The 17,913-nt window shown below is 50.3% G+C and overlaps 1 protein-coding gene across 12 annotated transcripts in view; it reads right to left on the bottom strand.

Moving 5' to 3' along the window:
- Nucleotides 1-6,692: 6,692 nt before the first annotated feature.
- Nucleotides 6,693-17,913, bottom strand: part of LOC143783161 (alanine aminotransferase 2) — a 153,063-nt gene continuing 141,842 nt past the window's right edge. For 11 of the 12 annotated variants that reach the window (XM_077271510.1, XM_077271515.1, XM_077271512.1 and 8 more), the window contains 10 exons: nucleotides 11,725-11,814; nucleotides 11,529-11,637; nucleotides 11,215-11,348; nucleotides 9,808-10,051; nucleotides 9,250-9,329; nucleotides 8,996-9,132; nucleotides 8,742-8,916; nucleotides 8,509-8,664; nucleotides 8,182-8,294; nucleotides 6,693-8,103 (listed from right to left, as the gene is read on the bottom strand). In XM_077271510.1, coding sequence (XP_077127625.1) covers nucleotides 8,010-8,103; nucleotides 8,182-8,294; nucleotides 8,509-8,664; nucleotides 8,742-8,916; nucleotides 8,996-9,132; nucleotides 9,250-9,329; nucleotides 9,808-10,051; nucleotides 11,215-11,348; nucleotides 11,529-11,637; nucleotides 11,725-11,814 — 1,332 coding nt within the window. In that variant the 3' untranslated portion in view covers nucleotides 6,693-8,009. Of the gene's footprint in view, nucleotides 8,104-8,181; nucleotides 8,295-8,508; nucleotides 8,665-8,741; nucleotides 8,917-8,995; nucleotides 9,133-9,249; nucleotides 9,330-9,807; nucleotides 10,052-11,214; nucleotides 11,349-11,528; nucleotides 11,638-11,724; nucleotides 11,815-15,118; nucleotides 15,208-17,913 lie in introns of all 12 variants that reach the window. The other variant, XM_077271519.1, reaches the window with a different exon arrangement.

The following is a 17,913-nucleotide window of genomic DNA, read 5'->3' on the forward strand; positions in this document are numbered from 1 at the left end:
GCCAAGCATATGCCTTAACGCCAAGTGAGTACTCCCTGTCCACAGATAGTAGAGAAATACCACAGTTGGTGTTAGACTGTGAGCATCGGTCCAGGAGGTACGTGGGAGGACTACAGCAGGTGTTTGCTGTGGATCAGCGGGTCCACGAACTCCGGGGAGCTTGCTGTGGATCGGCGGGTCCACTAAATCTGCAGAGCGGAGCCTTGCAGAGTGGTACGGAGCCGTGCAGAGCAATGCAGAGCAGTGTGAAGCCTCACTGTGCAGAGCATTGCGGAGCCGGACAGAGCCTTGCAGAGCGGAGCGGAGTCTCCCTGTGAGGAACTGTTAGGGGTGAATAGATTGCCGTGCACAGGCAGTGAGAGGCCTGAGAGGGCATGGGGTGTCCACAGCGTGCAACCCAAGAAGGGATGGTTGCCCGAAAGGGGGTGGAGTCCCAAAAGGGGCAGTGACCCAAACAGGGATGGTTTCCCAAAAAGGGGTGGAGTCCCAAAAGGGGCGGTAACCAAAACAGGGATAATTGCCCAGAAAGGGGTAGAGTCCCAAAAGGGAGCAGGGACCCAAGAGGGGGTGGAGTCCCAAAAGGAGGCGGTGACCCAAATAGGGGTGGTGGCCAAAAAAAGGGCGGCAGATTGCCCACCCACACTCTGCCGAGAAATTGTCAACAGAGAGACACTGAAGGTGGCCTGATGGAAGAGGACAAGGAAGAGTTAGAAGTAGTGACTCTTCTGTGAGCTCAGTGCTGAGTGACCTAGGTGGGAGACCCCATAGCGGACGGGGTGAAAAGGGTCAGACCAGATAGAAGGTATGGGTGCCAGGGAATCACCACACCGTACTGACCGCTGTGATGGGGGTGGTCCAACAAAGGGGCAACTCTATCAGAGGAGGTGACGGAGTCGGGTGGTTTCAAAAGGGTCCAGTGACAGGACCTGATTGTGACAGACAGAGGTGACCGAGAAGGGTCTCTGGTCAGTTAATAGAAGGTGCCAAGCCCGTGGCTTTAGGCAGAGGGGGAAGGTATGTGGTATGGTGGTGGCCATGTGGTTAATGGGCTGTATCACAGAGGGGGGTGGCCCTGTGATGGAAGCCTGGGCTTATTTTGTTCAGCAGATCTACTGCTGAGTGTTACTATACATTGGGAAGGCTTCCTGATGACTTGGAGAGATAGGTGGGTCCAGTCACCTACATACAACAATCAAGGGGGTGTGTCTGAACAAGATGGAGTATGTTTGTGCACGGGCAGTGCTGGCTAAGCTGAGCCAGAGAGAGGAGGCCTGTGGTATACCTCCGGAGAGGACACCTGAGGATAAGAGGTATCCAGGAACATGTGCGGGTCGTCACGGATAGGTAACGGACACTAATCCGTGTTAGGCACACCAAGACTCAGTGAGGACTGTGGGTACTGTAAAGCCGAACAGGGGCCAGACGGTACACGGGGTGCTGCATGTTACCAATCCATAGAGATGTCCGTCCAGCTTCTGTTTGAAGACTTCCATTGAAGAACTCACCACCTCTCATGGCAGCCTGTTCCACTCATTGATCTCCCTCACTGTCAAAGTTTTTTTCTCGTGTTTCCATATGCAAATGAGAATGATGATCCCTCTACACTGTGACAGCCCTTCAGATATTTGTAGACAGTTATTAAAACCAGTCTTAGCCTTCTTCCTTACAAGCTAAACATTCCCAGGTCCTTTAACCGTTCCTCGTACAACATACTTTGCAGTCCGCTCACTATCCTAGTCGCTCTTGTCTGAACTTGCTCATTTTTCACTGTCTTTTTTAAAAGGTAGAACATATGCAGATGAAGCAACACTGGATGCGAAGCTGATAAATAAATTAAACTATTATTTTCCTTGAAAACTTTATTTTAGCAGGTATACAGAGTCAACGTGTTTTGAGGTCAACACAGGACCTCTTCATCAGGACAAATACCTAGAGGACCGTTGTGAAAGATGATCTTAAGATAACCCGGTGTAACAGGCCAGATTAACCCCCCCCCCGCCCAGTATATACCCGGGGTTAAAGTGGCCTAGGCCAGATTATACCCCGGGAGTACAAATTGGACTAGTCCAGATTATACCCCAGGAAGAGCACAGGGGCCCCAGGCAGCGCACAGGGCCCCAGGCAGCACACAGGGGCCCCAGGCAGCGCACGGGGCCCCAGGCAGCCCACAGGGCCCCAGGCAGCCCACAGGGCTCCAGGCAGCACACAGGGGCCTCAGGCAGCACACGGGGCCCCTGGCAGAACACAGGGCCCCAGGCAGTGCACAGGGGCCCAAGGCAGCATACAGGGCCCCAGGCAGCACAGAGGGGCCCCAGGAGGAGCACAGGCTCCCCAGGCAGTGCACAGGGCAACAGGCAGCACAGAGGGGCCCCAGGCAGCACAGAGGGGCCCCAGGAAGAGCACAAGAGCCCCAGGCAGCACACGGAGCCCCAAACAGCGCACGGTGTCCCAGGCAGGGCACAGGACCCCAGGCAGCCCACAGGGGCCCCAGGCAGCCCACAGGGCTCCAGGCAGCACACGGGGCCCCTGGCAGAACACAGCCCCAGGCAGTGCACAGGGCCCCAGGCAGCGCACAGGGGCCCAAGGCAGCACACAGGGCCCCAGGCAGCACAGAGGGGCCCAAGGCAGCGCACAGGGCAACAGGCAGCACAGAGGGGCCCCAGGCAGCAAAGAGGGGCCCCAGGAAGAGCACAGGGGCCACAGGAAGTGCACGGGGCCCCAAACAGCGTACGGGGCCCCAGGCAGCCCACAGGGGGTCCCAGATAGCGCACAGGGGGGCAGAGACAGTGAGCAAGGGGGTAAGAGATAGGATAGGATTTTCTTGCGTTCACCGAATCGTCAAAACAACGCATGCTGACGCAAACATCCGCAGGGCCTGCGTACCCAATGATAAAGGTAGGGTACGCAGGCCCCATGCGTACCTGGGCGGAGCTTATCTGGTGGGTGCGGCAGTGGGCGGGGCTTCACTAAGAACGTACACAGCCGTGCGCAAATGTGAATCTAGCCTAAGATGTCTAGGGCCCCTGTGCGATGTCTAGGGCCCCTGTGCGATGTCTGGGGCCCTGCTCTTGAGTACATCACTCAATGGTTCTCATAAGCGTGAAAAATCTGATCATTAATATGCTTTAATCTTTAATATACTCAAGAACAGGGCCACAGACATCACACAGGGGGTCTCAAACAGCGCACATGGGATCCCAGACAGGGCACAGGGGCCCTGCGCGCTGTCTCTTCCCCCCTTGCGCACTGTCACTTCCCCCTCCCTTGTGCAGTCTCTGCCCCCGTGTGCTGCCTGGGACCCCATTCACTCTCTTCTCCCTTGCACGCTGTCTCTTCCCCCTCCCTTGTGCACTGTCTCTGCCACTCCGTGTGCTGCCTGGGGCCCCTGTGCACTGTCTGGGAGCCCGTGCTCTGCCTGGGGCCCCTGTGTGCTGCCTGCGGCCCCGTGCGCTTCCTGGGGCCCCTGTGTGCTGCCTGGGACCTCGTGTGCTGCATGGGTCCCTGTGCACTGCCTGGGGCCCCTGTGTGCTGCCTGGGGCCCTGTGCACTGCCTGGGGCCCTGTACGTTGCCTGGGGCCCTTGTGCGCTGTCTTGGGCCCCTTTGCACTGAATGGAGCCCTGTGCGCTGCCTGGGGCCCGTTTGCTGACTGGGGCCCCGTGCGCTGCCTGGGGCCAATGTGTGCTGCATGGGTCCTTGTGTGCTGCCTTGGGCCCCTTTGCACTGCCTGGAGCCCTGTGCGCTGCCAGGGGCCCGTTTGCTGCCTGGGGCCCCGTGTGCTGCCTGGAGCCCTGTGCACTGCCTGGGGCCCTGTACGTTGCCTGGGGCCCTTGTGCGCTGTCTTGGGCCCCTTTGCACTGCCTGGAGCCCTGTGCGTTGCCTGGGGCCCGTTTGCTGCCTGGGGCCCTGTGCTGTCTGGGGCCCTTGTGCGCTGTCTTGGGCCCCTTTGCACTGCCTGGAGCCCTGTGCGCTGCCTGGGGCGCCTGTTTGCTGCCTGGCGCCCTGTGCGCTGCCTGGAGCCCGGTGGGCTGCATGGGGCCCTTTGGGCTGCCTGAGGCCCCTGTGGGCTGCCTGGGGTCCTGTTATTAAGAATGTCACTCAATGGTTCTCAAAAGCCTGAAAAATCTGATCTACAGTAGCTGGTGTATATTCTGACCTGAAGGGGTATAATCTGGACTAGTCCAATTTGTACCCCGGGGTATAGTTTGGCCTAGGCCACTTTAACCCCGGGTATATTCCGGGCGGGCGGTTAATCTGGCCTGTTACACCGGGTTTTTTCTAAAGAAATACTGCATATAGATAAGATCATCTTTCACAAGGGTCCACTAGGTTTTTGTCCTGATGAAGAGATCCTGTGTTGACTCTATAAACCTGCTAAAATAGTTTTCAAGGAAAATATTCATTTAATATATTTATCAGTAGCGCATCAAGTGACGCTTCACGGGATATGTTCTCTCTCTAAAGTCCTTCGGACTCGTGTCCTGCAGCAGAGGATACATGCGATTGTTACATGTTGCAACAAAAACAGGTGAGCAGATCCACGTTGGTTTCTGTGCTTGTTTTACAGTTAAAACGATATTTTACGCTTTCTTATGTCCCAGTTTTTCAATGTCTTTTTAATAATGTGGTGTCCAGAACTGAACCCTGTATCCAGATGAGGCCTGACCGAGGAGGAGTAGAGGGAGATAATTACTTAACGTGATCTAGACTCTATGCTTCTCTTATACAGTGGGGCAAAAAAGTATTTAGTCATTCAGCAATAGTGCAAGTTCCACCACTTAAAAAGATGAGAGGCGTCTGTAATTTACATCATAGGTAGACCTCAACTATGGGAGACAAACTGAGAAATAAAAATCCAGAAAATCACATTGTCTGTTTTTTTATCATTTTATTTGCATATTCTGGTGGAAAATAAGTATTTGGTCAGAAACAAACAATGAAGATTTCTGGCTCTCACAGACCTGTAACTTCTTCTTTAAGAGTCTCCTCTTTCCTCCACTCATTACCTGTAGTAATGGCACCTGTTTAAACTTGTTATCAGTATAAAAAGACACCTGTGCACACCCTCAAACAGTCTGACTCCAAACTCCACTATGGTGAAGACCAAAGAGCTGTCAAAGGACACCAGAAACAAAATTGTAGCCCTGCACCAGGCTGGGAAGACTGAATCTGCAATAGCCAACCAGCTTGGAGTGAAGAAATCAACAGTGGGAGCAATAATTAGAAAATGGAAGACATACAAGACCACTGATAATCTCCCTCAATCTGGGGCTCCACGCAAAATCCCACCCCGTGGGGTCAGAATGATCACAAGAACGGTGAGCAAAAATCCCAGAACCACGCGGGGGGACCTAGTGAATGAACTGCAGAGAGCTGGGACCAATGTAACAAGGCCTACCATAAGTAACACACTACGCCACCATGGACTCAGATCCTGCAGTGCCAGACGTGTCCCACTGCTTAAGCCAGTACATGTCCGGGCCCGTCTGAAGTTTGCTAGAGAGCATTTGGATGATCCAGAGGAGTTTTGGGAGAATGTCCTATGGTCTGATGAAACCAAACTGGAACTGTTTGGTAGAAACACAACTTGTCGTGTTTGGAGGAAAAAGAATACTGAGTTGCATCCATCAAACACCATACCTACTGTAAAGCATGGTGGTGGAAACATCATGCTTTGGGGCTGTTTCTCTGCAAAGGGGCCAGGACGACTGATCCGGGTACATGAAAGAATGAATGAGGCCATGTATCGTGAGATTTTGAGTGCAAACCTCCTTCCATCAGCAAGGGCATTGAAGATGAAACGTGGCTGGGTCTTTCAACATGACAATGATCCAAAGCACACCGCCAGGGCAACGAAGGAGTGGCTTCGTAAGAAGCATTTCAAGGTCCTGGAGTGGCCTAGCCAGTCTCCAGATCTCAACCCTATAGAAAACCTTTGGAGGGAGTTGAAAGTCCGTGTTGCCAAGCGAAAAGCCAAAAACATCACTGCTCTAGAGGAGATCTGCATGGAGGAATGGGCCAACATACCAACAACAGTGTGTGGCAACCTTGTGAAGACTTACAGAAAACGTTTGACCTCTGTCATTGCCAACAAAGGATATATTACAAAGTATTGAGATGAAATTTTGTTTCTGACCAAATACTTATTTTCCACCATAATATGCAAATAAAATGATAAAAAAACAGACAATGTGATTTTCTGGATTTTTTTTTCTCAGTTTGTCTCCCATAGTTGAGGTCTACCTATGATGTAAATTACAGACGCCTCTCATCTTTTTAAGTGGTGGAACTTGCACTATTGCTGAATGACTAAATACTTTTTTGCCCCACTGTACATCCCAGAACTGTGTTTGCCTTTTTTGCTGCTGCATCACACTGTTGACTCATGTGCAGTCTGTGATCTGTTAGTATACCCAAGTCTTTTCAAACGTGCTGTTGCTTAGTTCTATTCCTCCCATTCTATAGATGTAATTTTAATTTTTCTTGCCCAGATGTAGAATCTTGCATTTCTCCCCTGTAAATACCATTCTATTAGTCGCTGCCTATTGTTTAAGCTTATCTAGATCCTTCTGAATCCTTTCTCTGCCGTCTCTAGTGTTAGCTATCCCTCCTAGCTTTGAATCATCTGCAAATGTGATTAGCTTACATTCAATTCCCTTATCTAGATCATTTATAAAAATGTTGAACAATATGTTTTCCTATCTTTATTGGTTTCAGCATTCACACATATTTAGCCCTTGTCCCATGAGCAGCAAATTATTATTAGGTCATCGTCGGATTCGATCATTGTATGAAATGTCGGGAGGCCACAGCAGGGGGCGACACAAAGCACCGGAGCTCATACTGTGAGCCCCCACCTCAGAATAAAGGCCCTGCCACCTCACACCACCCAGAGGAGGAGGATGATTAGTTTTGTACATTTTGCATAGCAGCGTCATCCAGCGATTTCTATATAAAGACCAAGGCAAGGGGGTCTTCAAGCAGATAGCGAAGGGGCCCCTCGCCTAGAGAGCGCCCAGGTCATTATCTCTCCACATGAAGCATTTTATAAGCAGATTTAACATGTGATTCAAGGTGAATAGCAGGATGTCAGAGCGGTTCTTGGAGGTCTGGACATTACACTAGGGGAGGGTACACCAGCGGGAGGCAACAGCTCGGACCACCACATGCTCAAAAATGACTTTACAAATTGAAAAATTAAAAAAAACTCTGAAAATGGGAATTTCTCAATATCCAAACAGAAGCAGCAATCAGAATCAGCAGAAGGTGGTCAGGAGGTCTCATCAGTCAGAAGACCACTGGTATGGACAGGTGTAATTATGAAGTGGCTGGGAGGTCTCGTCAGCCAGAGAACCACCAGGACAGGATGGGCAGGTGTAACTTATAAGGTGGTCAGGAGGGCTCATCAGAAGTAAGACCACCAAGCTGGACAGGTGTAATTATAAGGTGGTCAGGAGGTCTTTTTAGCCGGCAGACCATGTGTAACTGTAAGCTAGTTAGGTCTTGTCAACTGGAAGACCACCAGAATGGGATGGGCAGGTGTAACTATAAGAGGGTGAGGAGGTCTCGTCAGCCAGAGGACCACCAGGACAGGGTGGGTACATGTCATTATAAGGCAGTCGGGAGGTCTCATCAGCTGGAAGACCATGTGTAACAATAAGCTGGTTGGAAGGTATTGTCAACCGGAAGACCACCAGAATGGTAGTAAACTATAAGGCGGTTGGGAGGTCTAGTCAGCCAGACGACCAACAGGACAGGATGGGCACATGTAACTACAAGGCAGGCGGGAGGTCTCGTCAGCCAGAGGACCACCAGGACAGGATGGGTACATGTAATTACAAGGGAGTCGGGAGGTCTCATCAGCCAGAGGACCAACAGGATAGGATGTACACATGTCCTTATAAGGCGGTTGGGAGGTCTTGTCAGCCAGAGGACCACCAGGACAAGATTGGCACTCATAATTATAAGGTGCAAGAACTGCCACGGGTCTCCTGTATCACAGTCCTGTCCATCATGGAGAATATTCCTGCATGAATTTCTGGTGGAAATCCTTCAGCCGCTCCAGAAGACTCCTCAGCTTCTCGGTTGGTGGGAGAATAGTCATCCTGCAGAAATACAGACAAGCATAAACCACAAAGTGAGAATGCACAAGCTGCAGCTTGGTGTCCGGAAACTGCACGTACCTAAAGTGGTGGGTTCCATCTCGCTGGCCAAAGCCGCTCCCCGGTACAACACAAATGCCCGTCTCTTCCAGTAACTTCATACAGAAGAACATGTCTGGGGCCTGACCTTCAGACTGGGGAGGAAGAGGAGGGAAGTGGTGAGGGCGATGTAGGTGCGGCTTGTCAGAAGGTGACACATCCGCCATCTGGATCCAACCATCGAAATGGAAGGAAGACAATGAAACCATTTTGGGGAGTCTGGCCCCTATCACATTCACTCTCCAGCGTCTGATGGAACAGACCGTGGGAATGGTAACAGGGACCGTGTGGCTGCCATCGGGGCATTACCTGGGCCAGTCTGACTGCTCGCTCTGGAATCTGGATCCTTGGGAAAGAGTACATGGCTCCCTGGACTGGATTACACTGGATCCCGGGGGCTCCATTTAGGATTTGCTCGGTGAGACGCGCCTTCTCCGCCAGGTTACCCAGCACAGCTTGCTTCTCCTGGGAATGAAAGGCAAACAGTAAGAGTCGCCATAGTCCTGCCCCGCCACATCTTATGCCGCTCTCTATGGTCTTACCACCATGAACTGCTTATAGGACGGTTCTCCCGGTTGAGGGGGGTTTACGATCATGTCCAGAAGCGCTTGCCCGGGCACAGGGGGGCACAGACGCACAGACACCAGCTTAGTGAGCTCCTGTTTCACAGCGCAGTCCATATTGACCACCTCCATGTACCCGCCCCGGAAACCGCACCTGAGGGAGGGAATAACATCATGGATGAGGACTACCACCTCCAGGACCACCAGAGGAGATGCAGCACATCAGCACTCACTCGCCCATGAAGCCCTTGGATGTGGAGTGAAATGATGCCAGCTCCACCACATCCGAGTACTTGGGACCCAACTCAAACAGAACCTTCTTAAAGGAGTGGAAGGCGCAGCCCTCGGCGTAAATGTTGTCCTGATAAACCTGCGGGGAAAGGAGCAGCAATGGGACCCCGATAAGAGGCATCCGAGGGAGGAAAGAAGAGAACGAGAAGGTGGAGGGGCAGCAAAGAATGGGGCGAAGAGCAACTGGACTGCTCACCTCATCGGCCATCACAAACAGGTTCTCTTCAGCCGCAAAGCGAATCACATCCTCGATGCATTTCCTGCTCTGCACCTGACCTGAGGGGAAACACTGCAGATCACTGGGAGACCCAGAGCGGAGACCCCCAGCCGCCCCAATCACTGGAAGACCCAGAGCGGAGACCCCCAACCGCCATCACCTGGAGACCCAGAGCGGAGACCCCCAGCCACCCCCATCACTGGAAAACCCAGATTGGAGACCCCGAGCCGCCGTCACCGGGAGACCCAGAGCGGAGACCCCCATCACTGGGAAACCCAGAGCGGACACACCCAGCAGCCCCCCATCACTGGAAGACCTAGAGCGGAGACCCCCCCACCATCACACCCAGATCACAGAGACCCACCGCCAACCTCGATCACGTGACACACGGAGCAGAGACCCCCATTCGACCCCTCCGCCATCACCATAATGCCCGGAGCAGAGACCTCCATTCGACCCTCCTCCACTCCCTCCCATCCCTGCGAGACCCAGAGAAGAGACGACCCCCGGGCCACCCCACATCACTGTGGAAGGTACCTGTGGGGTTTCCTGGGTTAATGATGCACAGGACCTTGGGGTCGCAGTGTTTCCGGGCCTCGTGCAGCGCCCTCTGCAGCTCGGTGACATTCAGCGCCCAGCAGTTCTCTTCATCCAGGTAGTAGTTCACCTGCACAGCCCCCAGCTCCGCCAGCGCAGCCGAGTACAGGGGGTACTGGGGGATGGGGATGAGGACGCCGGTCCGAGAGCGGCCCTGACCTGACACCAGCAGCTTCAGCATGGTCTGAAGGAAGAGTCCCCGGTGAGACAGCAGCACTGCTGGGGTTAATTGAGAGGGGAGAGGAAGAGGAGAAGAGAGGAACAGAAGAGGAGAGAGAGGACAGAGGGGAACAGAAGAGGAGAGAGGAGGGGGGGAAAGGAGGGGAACAAAAGAAGGGACAGAGGAGGGCGACAGAGGAGGAGAAAGGAGGAGGGGGACCGAAGTGGGGAGAGGAGGAGGGGACTGAGGAGGAGAAACTAGCAGCGGGGACAGAGGAGGGAGGGGAGCCTTGACCTAATAACAGCAGAAAGGTCTCCAGGAATCTGAAGCAAAAGGAGGTGATGACGGCAGCATGGACAAAGACACTGATGACAGAGGAAGGAGAGCACTGGGCAGGAGGGGACGTGATGCCAAGACAGCCCTAAAAACATGACACAGTGCCCGCCTGTGCCAGGGCCATCACATCCTGAGGCAACAACCCCGAGGAGAAGTATTATCCTCCACTGTACACGGGTCAATGTCTAGGGTCACACGGTGCAGATGGTAACAGAGCCCCTACCGGTCATGACCATCTCTGCCGGCCGTCAGTGACTAGAAAGGAGGACACTGTGAATGTGATGCATAATGCTGTGGTCTGTGGTACTGGAGAACTCGGCCGAGTCACGCTGCGGGGTTATGTCGCTGAGGACCCCCTAAAAGGAGCCGATGTGAATGCTTCAAGGGGGGGTATGGATGTAACTTATATGCTGATAAATGATTATGTATGATCGGTGTACGCTCCATCCACAGTTCCAATCGGATTGCTTCCCTCCGCTAGCTGAGCCATCTCTGATCACTGTATTAGGTTTCTCTATTAATTCACTTTATTTAATGTAACTGTATATGCCGTATTGTTTTGTCCCCGTTGTAAAATCTTTAAAAAGGTTTTATTTATATTTTTAGTATATTTTTTTGCAAACACTGGCTATTGTTCTGGATTAAATATAAAATGTAATAATTCTGTTCCTTTTGATCTGTAAGCCGCACTCCAAAGCCATATGCTGCCTGTCAGGCATTCAATCGGCCTGTAGAAATGGCCAGGGGTGGCAGCACGTAGTTCTTGTGGTGCTGTCCAGGCTTGAGGATGTGTGTGCGTGCGGCAGTGCTGTCCAGGCTCAGGGGTCTGGCATCGAGGGGCGACCACTTACCACGATGGAGTCACTGGCACCGGTGGAAAGGTAAATGTTGTCGGGGTTGGAAGGGATGCCGCCATCTCTCCGCTCAATGTACCTGGACACATCCTGCCGGACCACCTCTATTCCTTGGCTGGCGCTGTAGGACCCTGCGATATAGCACAGTAAGAAGTTGTGAAGACCCCAGCACCACATCTACCACCAACCCACACTCGGGGGGCTCATATGTGACAACTACAGCTCTGACCATGGATGGCACAGGCACACAGACCTCTGACAACACTTCCTGCCCCATCAGCCCTCCCAGGAGTAGTCAGCACGTTACCCACCGAGGCTGTTGCCCCCACAAGCCTGCAGAATCCGCAGCGCCTTCTGCTTCACATCATCTGGGAACTTATTGTCGTTCAGGAGCTCTGGGTACAAACAGATGGCACTGACCTGAGGGAGGAAACACCCCGGGGTCACAGGGTGACAGAGGAACACCCGACAGCCCCGCAATGGAGGACTCCGGTACTGCATCCTCACCTGCCGCAGGAAAGTGATCGGCTTCTGACCCATCGCATGAGCGTCCCCAATGTTCGCTTTAATAACTTCTGAAAACGGTTTCTTCACCCCCTGTAATAAAACATAAAGAGTCATAATGTATATAGATATATACACAGCCCCTCAGCCCAGGTGGGAGACCCCAGAGAAAGTGGTGGAGAATGAAAGGGCTGAAATTCTGAGGGACTTCAAGATCCAGGCGGATAAGCAGGTGTTGGCTAATCAACCAGACAAGGACCAGAAGACAGCAATGATAATACAACCCCTGGCAAAAATTATGGAATCACCGGCCTTGGAGGATGTTCATTCAGTTGTTTAATTTTGTAGAAAAAAAAGCAGATGGCACAAAACTAAAGTCATTTCAAATGGCAACTTTCTGGCTTTAAAGAAACACTAAAAGAAATCAAAAACAAAAAATGTGGCAGTCAGTAATGGTTACTTTTTTAACCAAGCATAGGGGAAAAATTATGGAATCACCCTGTAAATTTTCATACCCCCCCAAAAAAACACCTGCATCAAATTAGATCTGCTCGTTAGTCTGCATCTAAAAAGGAGTGATCACACCTTGGAGAGCTGTTGCACCAAGTGGACTGACATGAATCATGGCTCCAACACGAGAGACGTCAATTGAAACAAAGGAGAGGATTATCAAACTCTTAAAAGAGGGTAAATCATCGTGCAATGTTGCAAAAGATGTTGGTTGTTCACAGCTGTGTCTAAAATCTGGACCAAATACAAACAACATGGGAAGGTTGTTAAAGGCAAACATACTGGTAGACCAAGGAAGACATCAAAGTGTCAAGACCGGAAACTTAAAGGGAACCTGTCACCCCCCCCCCCCCCCAGGCATTTTTAACTAAAAGAGCCACCTTGTGCAGCAGTAATGCTGCATTCTGACAAGGTGGCTCTTTTACTTCTGATTATTTCAGCAGTTACAGCACCCAGTTTTGTAATTTGTCCTAAATACCTTTCTTCAGTCCTGTGCGGCCGCCCTGCCTGTGAATCCCAGCCCTGCAGTGTCTTCTGATTTATTCTCACTGCGGGGCTGGGATTCACAGGCAAGGCGGCTGCACAGGCGCAGTCAACTAGACTGCATATGAGCACAGAGGACGGGCAGCGCTCACTGCGCCTGCCCAAGGTATGAGAAAAGAGCGCAGGCGCCGGCTCGTTTCAAAACAGCGGTGAGGAGGCGGCGCCTGGCGCCAAGAAGACTTGAGTGACGGCTGTGTGGCGTCTGCTGCAGGGGGGAAAGGCCTGCCTCCAGGACTGAAGAAAGGGATTTAGGACAAATTACAAAACGGATTATTTCTGCAGTTACAGCACCCAGAACTAAAAGAGCCACCTTGTCAGAATGCAGCATTACTGCTGCACAAGGTGGCTCTTTTAGTTAAAAATGCCTGGGGGGGGGGGGTGACAGGTTCCCTTTAAGGCAATATGTCTCCAAAACAGGAAATACACAACAAAACAAATGAGGAACGAATGGGTGGAAACTGGAGTCTGTGACCGAACTGTAAGAAACCGCCTAAAGGAAATGGGATTTACATACAGAAAAGCTAAACGAAAGCCATCATTAACACCTAAACAGGAAAAAACAAGGTTACAATGGGCTAAGGAAAAGCAATCGTGGACTGTGAATGCCTGGATGAAAGTCATATTCAGTGATGAATCGCGGATCTGCATTGGGCAAGGTGATGATGCTGGAACTTCTGTTTGGTGCCGTTCCAATGAGATTTATAAAGATGACTGCCTGAAGAGAACATGCAAATTTCCCCAGTCACTGATGATATGGGGCTGCATGTCAGGTAAAGGCACTGGGGAGATGGCTGTCATTACATCTTCAATAAATGCACATGTTTATGTTGATATTTTGGACACTTTTCTTATCCTATCAATTGAAAGGATGTTTGGGGATGATGAAATCATTTTTCAAGATGATAATGCATCCTGCCATAGAGCAAAAACTGTGCAAACATTCCTTGAAAAAAGACACATAAGGTCAATGTCATGACCTGCAAATAGTCCGGAGCTCAATCCAATTGAGAATCTTTGGTGGAAGTTGAAGAAAATGGTCCATGACAAGGCTCCAACCTGCAAAGCTGATCTGGCAACAGCAATCAGAGAAAGATGGAGCCAGACTGATGAAGAGTCCTGTGTGACCCTCATTAAGTCCAGGCCCCAGAGACTGCAAGCTGTTAGAAAAGCCAGAGGTGATGCAACAAAATACTAGGGATGTGTTGGAGGGATTGTTTGTTTGTTTTTCAGGATTCCATAAAGTTTTCTTCAGAATTGAGTGACTCCATAATTTTTTCCCCTATGCTTGGTTAAAAAAGTAACCATACTGACTACCACATTTTTTGTTCTTGATTTCTTTTAGCGTTTCTTAAAGCCAGAAAGTTGTCATTTGAAATTACTTTAATTTTGTAGAAAAAAAAGCAGATCATAGACATGGCACAAAACAACTGAATGAACATCCTCCAAGGCCGGTGATTCCATAATTTTTGCCAGGGGCTGTAGATGTGGCAGTGCCAAGTGACGGCAACATCAGAAAGAAGGAATATGAGAAGCTGGAGAAACACCAGGACCTCAAAGGAGAACTGGAGAAGATGTGGACGGTGAAGGCAATAGTGATTCCAATGGTGATAGGAGCACTCGGAGCAGTGACCCCTGAGTGGGAACAATGGCTACAACAGATCCCAGGAGCAACATCTGAGCTGTGTCCAGAAAAGATCCTGCGCAGAGCCCTCAAACTCCCAGTACTGGTAGAGGACCCGAGAATGAGAAAGGACAACAAAGACCACTCCCATTGGGGGTGAGAAGGAACAATTACATTACATTAATATATATTTATTTCTAAACACTCTTTCTTCCTTTGTATCTCCGCTCATACTGATACACCATTTGAATGGTAAACTTGCCCCCTTCAGCAAGAAAATAGCCAAACAAACCACACATCCCCACGATGTGATCACAAAATACAGTTTAAAGGGAATCTGTCACCTAATTTTGGGCCCATAAGCTGTGGCCACCGGCATCAGGGGCTTATCTACAGGATTCTGGGGTGACAGATCCCCTTTAAACATTAATTTTCATAAACCTGCAGTAAGGAAAAATGACCTGCAGGTGGCACCACACTACCTCAAAGCTGCTTACAGACATCACAAACAAATCCTAACATTTGCCTTGGGGGCTTTCCAGCTTGCTGAACTCCTTGCCCAGCTGATTTCAGGCACATTGGAGGATTGCACGCTTCACTGCAGGCGAGTCACATATGCAAACACATTTGTAAACATGCACTGCCTATTCAATTGCACACTTGCTCCGTTTATACTCCACGGACACACACAAATGATACACCATTTCAAAAAGGTCAAATTACCTGCAGGTGGCATTTGCCTTGGGGTCTTTCCAGCTTGCCAAAGTGCTTGCCCAGCCTATTTCAGGCAAATTCGAGGATTGCACACTTCACTGCAGGTGAATCACATACACAAACACATTTGTAAACATGCACTGCTTTTTCGGCGATTACTTCGCCCAACACACACAAATAATACACCATTTGAAAGGTAAACTTGCCCCCTTCAGCAAGAAAAGACACAAACAAACCACACGTTCACGATTTGATCAATAAATACAGTTTAAACATTCATTTTCAGAAACCTGCAGAAAAACAACAATAACCTGCAGGTGGCACCACAACCTCAAGACATTTTTTTAGCCTCTACTTATCAAACTAATTAGATTACCAATCTACATATATAATTATATCTCTCTGTATTCATCATTAGTGATGAGTGAGTGTACTTGTTGCTCAGGTGTCCTCTGAGTATTTATGACTGCTCGGAGATTTAGTTTTCATCACGGCAGCTGAATGATTTACAGCTACTAGCCAGCTTGATTACATGTGGGGATTCCCTAGCAACCAGGCAACCCCCACATGTGCTCAGCCTGGCTAGTAGCTGTAAATTATTCAGCTGAGGTGAAGAAAACTAAATCTCCGAACACTAACAAATACTCGGAGGTCACCCGAGTGTGCTGGGGAAAACCCGAGTAACGAGTACACTCGCTCATCACTATCCATAATCTCATTAAATACATTAACATTTGACCAGCTTGATTTGCGTAGAGCAGTGGGCTTCATACACTCTGATCAGAATCTTAGAGTAGAGCAGAGCCTGGGACGGAAAAGTGCTTGGACAGGAGACTACCAACGGAGTACTGCTCAGACGCCGTTGTCCCCGCTGCCTTCACTGAGACCGCTGCCACAGCCGCCCCAGTGACAGCACTGACCGTGAGAGACAAGGTCTGTGAACGGGACTTAGGAACGCAACGACACGACATAGCGAACCGGGCTGCCCATTGTAAACTGTGTTTGGGCAGTGCTGCAGGTCTCAGTAGTGTTGGGACACTACCCGCAGAGGATAAGGACTAGTGATGAGCGGGTGATCTTCGAGTATTTGACTGCTCGGAGATTTAGTTTTCATCGCCTCACCTGCATGATTTACTGCTGCTAGCCAGCCTGAGTACATGTGGGGGTTGCCTGGTTGCTAGGGAATCCCCACATGCAATCAAGCAGTCTAGTAGCTGTAAATTATCTAGCTGCGGCAACGAAAACAAAATCTCCGAGCAGTTACAAATACTTGGAGGAGAACACCCGAGCGTGCTCGGAAAAACCTGAGCAACGAGTACACTACTGGACCCAAGACCCACGTCAGGATCCCGAGAAATCGACGCCATCATCAGGACCACGAGGGGACATCACCAATGGCAGGAGATATTACCCCATCTTCCTCAGGGCTGTGACAAACTCCCACTGCGACACATTCTAAGCGGCCCCAGTCACAGACTGGAGTTCGACCGTGACTGGCGTCTGAGCGATAAGTTATTATTAATTGAATTGTCTGTTTTATTTGTCCTTGTTTCTTTAATCTAACCCCATTAGCCATTTACTATAATAGGGAATATTGTCCCTCCGTTTTCTCCCTGCATTGAGTTTGTTGTTTAATAAATCCCTATCATCCTTGGTCTGTGTACAGTCCGTTACTGCATCCTCCGTTCCAGACGTCTCACACTTGGCGTAGTCGGCAAGATGCAGTCTACACGTATAGACATGGCAGACCAAGCGCCTGGGGAGGGCCCTAGGTTCAGTATCCCTCAGGGGCAATGTTAACCTTCCCAAGTTTAATGGGAATATGTTGTGAATTTACCTTTTTGGCTCCCTCTAGTGGTTACTAGTGATTTGACTCTGGGAATGTCTGCCATCCCTTGTATGCTCACCTGGGCCGTTAGTTCAGGGGTGTTGCTATATTAGCTCCCTGGACCTTCAGTTCAATGCCTGGCAACGTTGTAATCAGAGCTAATCTGTTGTGCTCTTGTCTACTGATCCTTGTTCCTGCTAGATTAAGCTAAGTCTGCTTTCTTGCTTTTTGCTATTTGTTTGCATTTTTGTCCAGCTTGTACATAATCTGTATCCTAACCTTGCTGGAAGCTCTAGGGAGGCTGGAGTTCTCCCCCCGGGCCGTTAGACGGTTCGGGGGTTCTTGAATTTCCAGTGTGGATTTTTGATAGGGTTTTTGTTGACCATATAAGTTATCTTACTACATTCTGCTATTAGTAAGTGGGCCTCTCTTTGCTAAACCTAGTTCATCTCTGTGTTTGTCATTTCCTCTTACCTCACCGTTATTATTTGTGGGGGGCTTGTATCCAACTTTTGGGGTCTATTCTCTGGAGGCAAGAGAGGTCTTTGTTTTCCTCTTCTAGGGGTAGTTAGTCCTCCGGCTGGCGCGAGACATCTAGCGACCAACGTAGGCATGTTCCCCGGCTACTTCTAGTGTTGGCGATAGGAGTAGATATATGGTCAACCCAGTTACCACTGCCCTATGAGCTGGATTTTTGTACTTCGCAGACTTACTTGTTCCTCTGAGACCCTCGCCATTGGGGTCATAACAGAATAACACCATGTTATGGAGCTGGACTGAGCGTATAAAGGGAATCATGAGAATGCACCCTATGTTACCTGCCTTGCAGGCAGAGGTAGCCGTGATGGCTTTAGACAGGGAGGCGAGAGAGTCAGTTATGTTGCGACCCTCCCGAGAACCAGATACCCTTGACAAAGTATTACAAATACTGGAGGAGACTTACGGGGACCCCATGGACGTAGGGGAGTAACGCATG

Source organism: Ranitomeya variabilis, chromosome 6 (assembly GCF_051348905.1).
Source record: "Ranitomeya variabilis isolate aRanVar5 chromosome 6, aRanVar5.hap1, whole genome shotgun sequence".
Lineage (NCBI taxonomy): Eukaryota > Metazoa > Chordata > Amphibia > Anura > Dendrobatidae > Ranitomeya > Ranitomeya variabilis.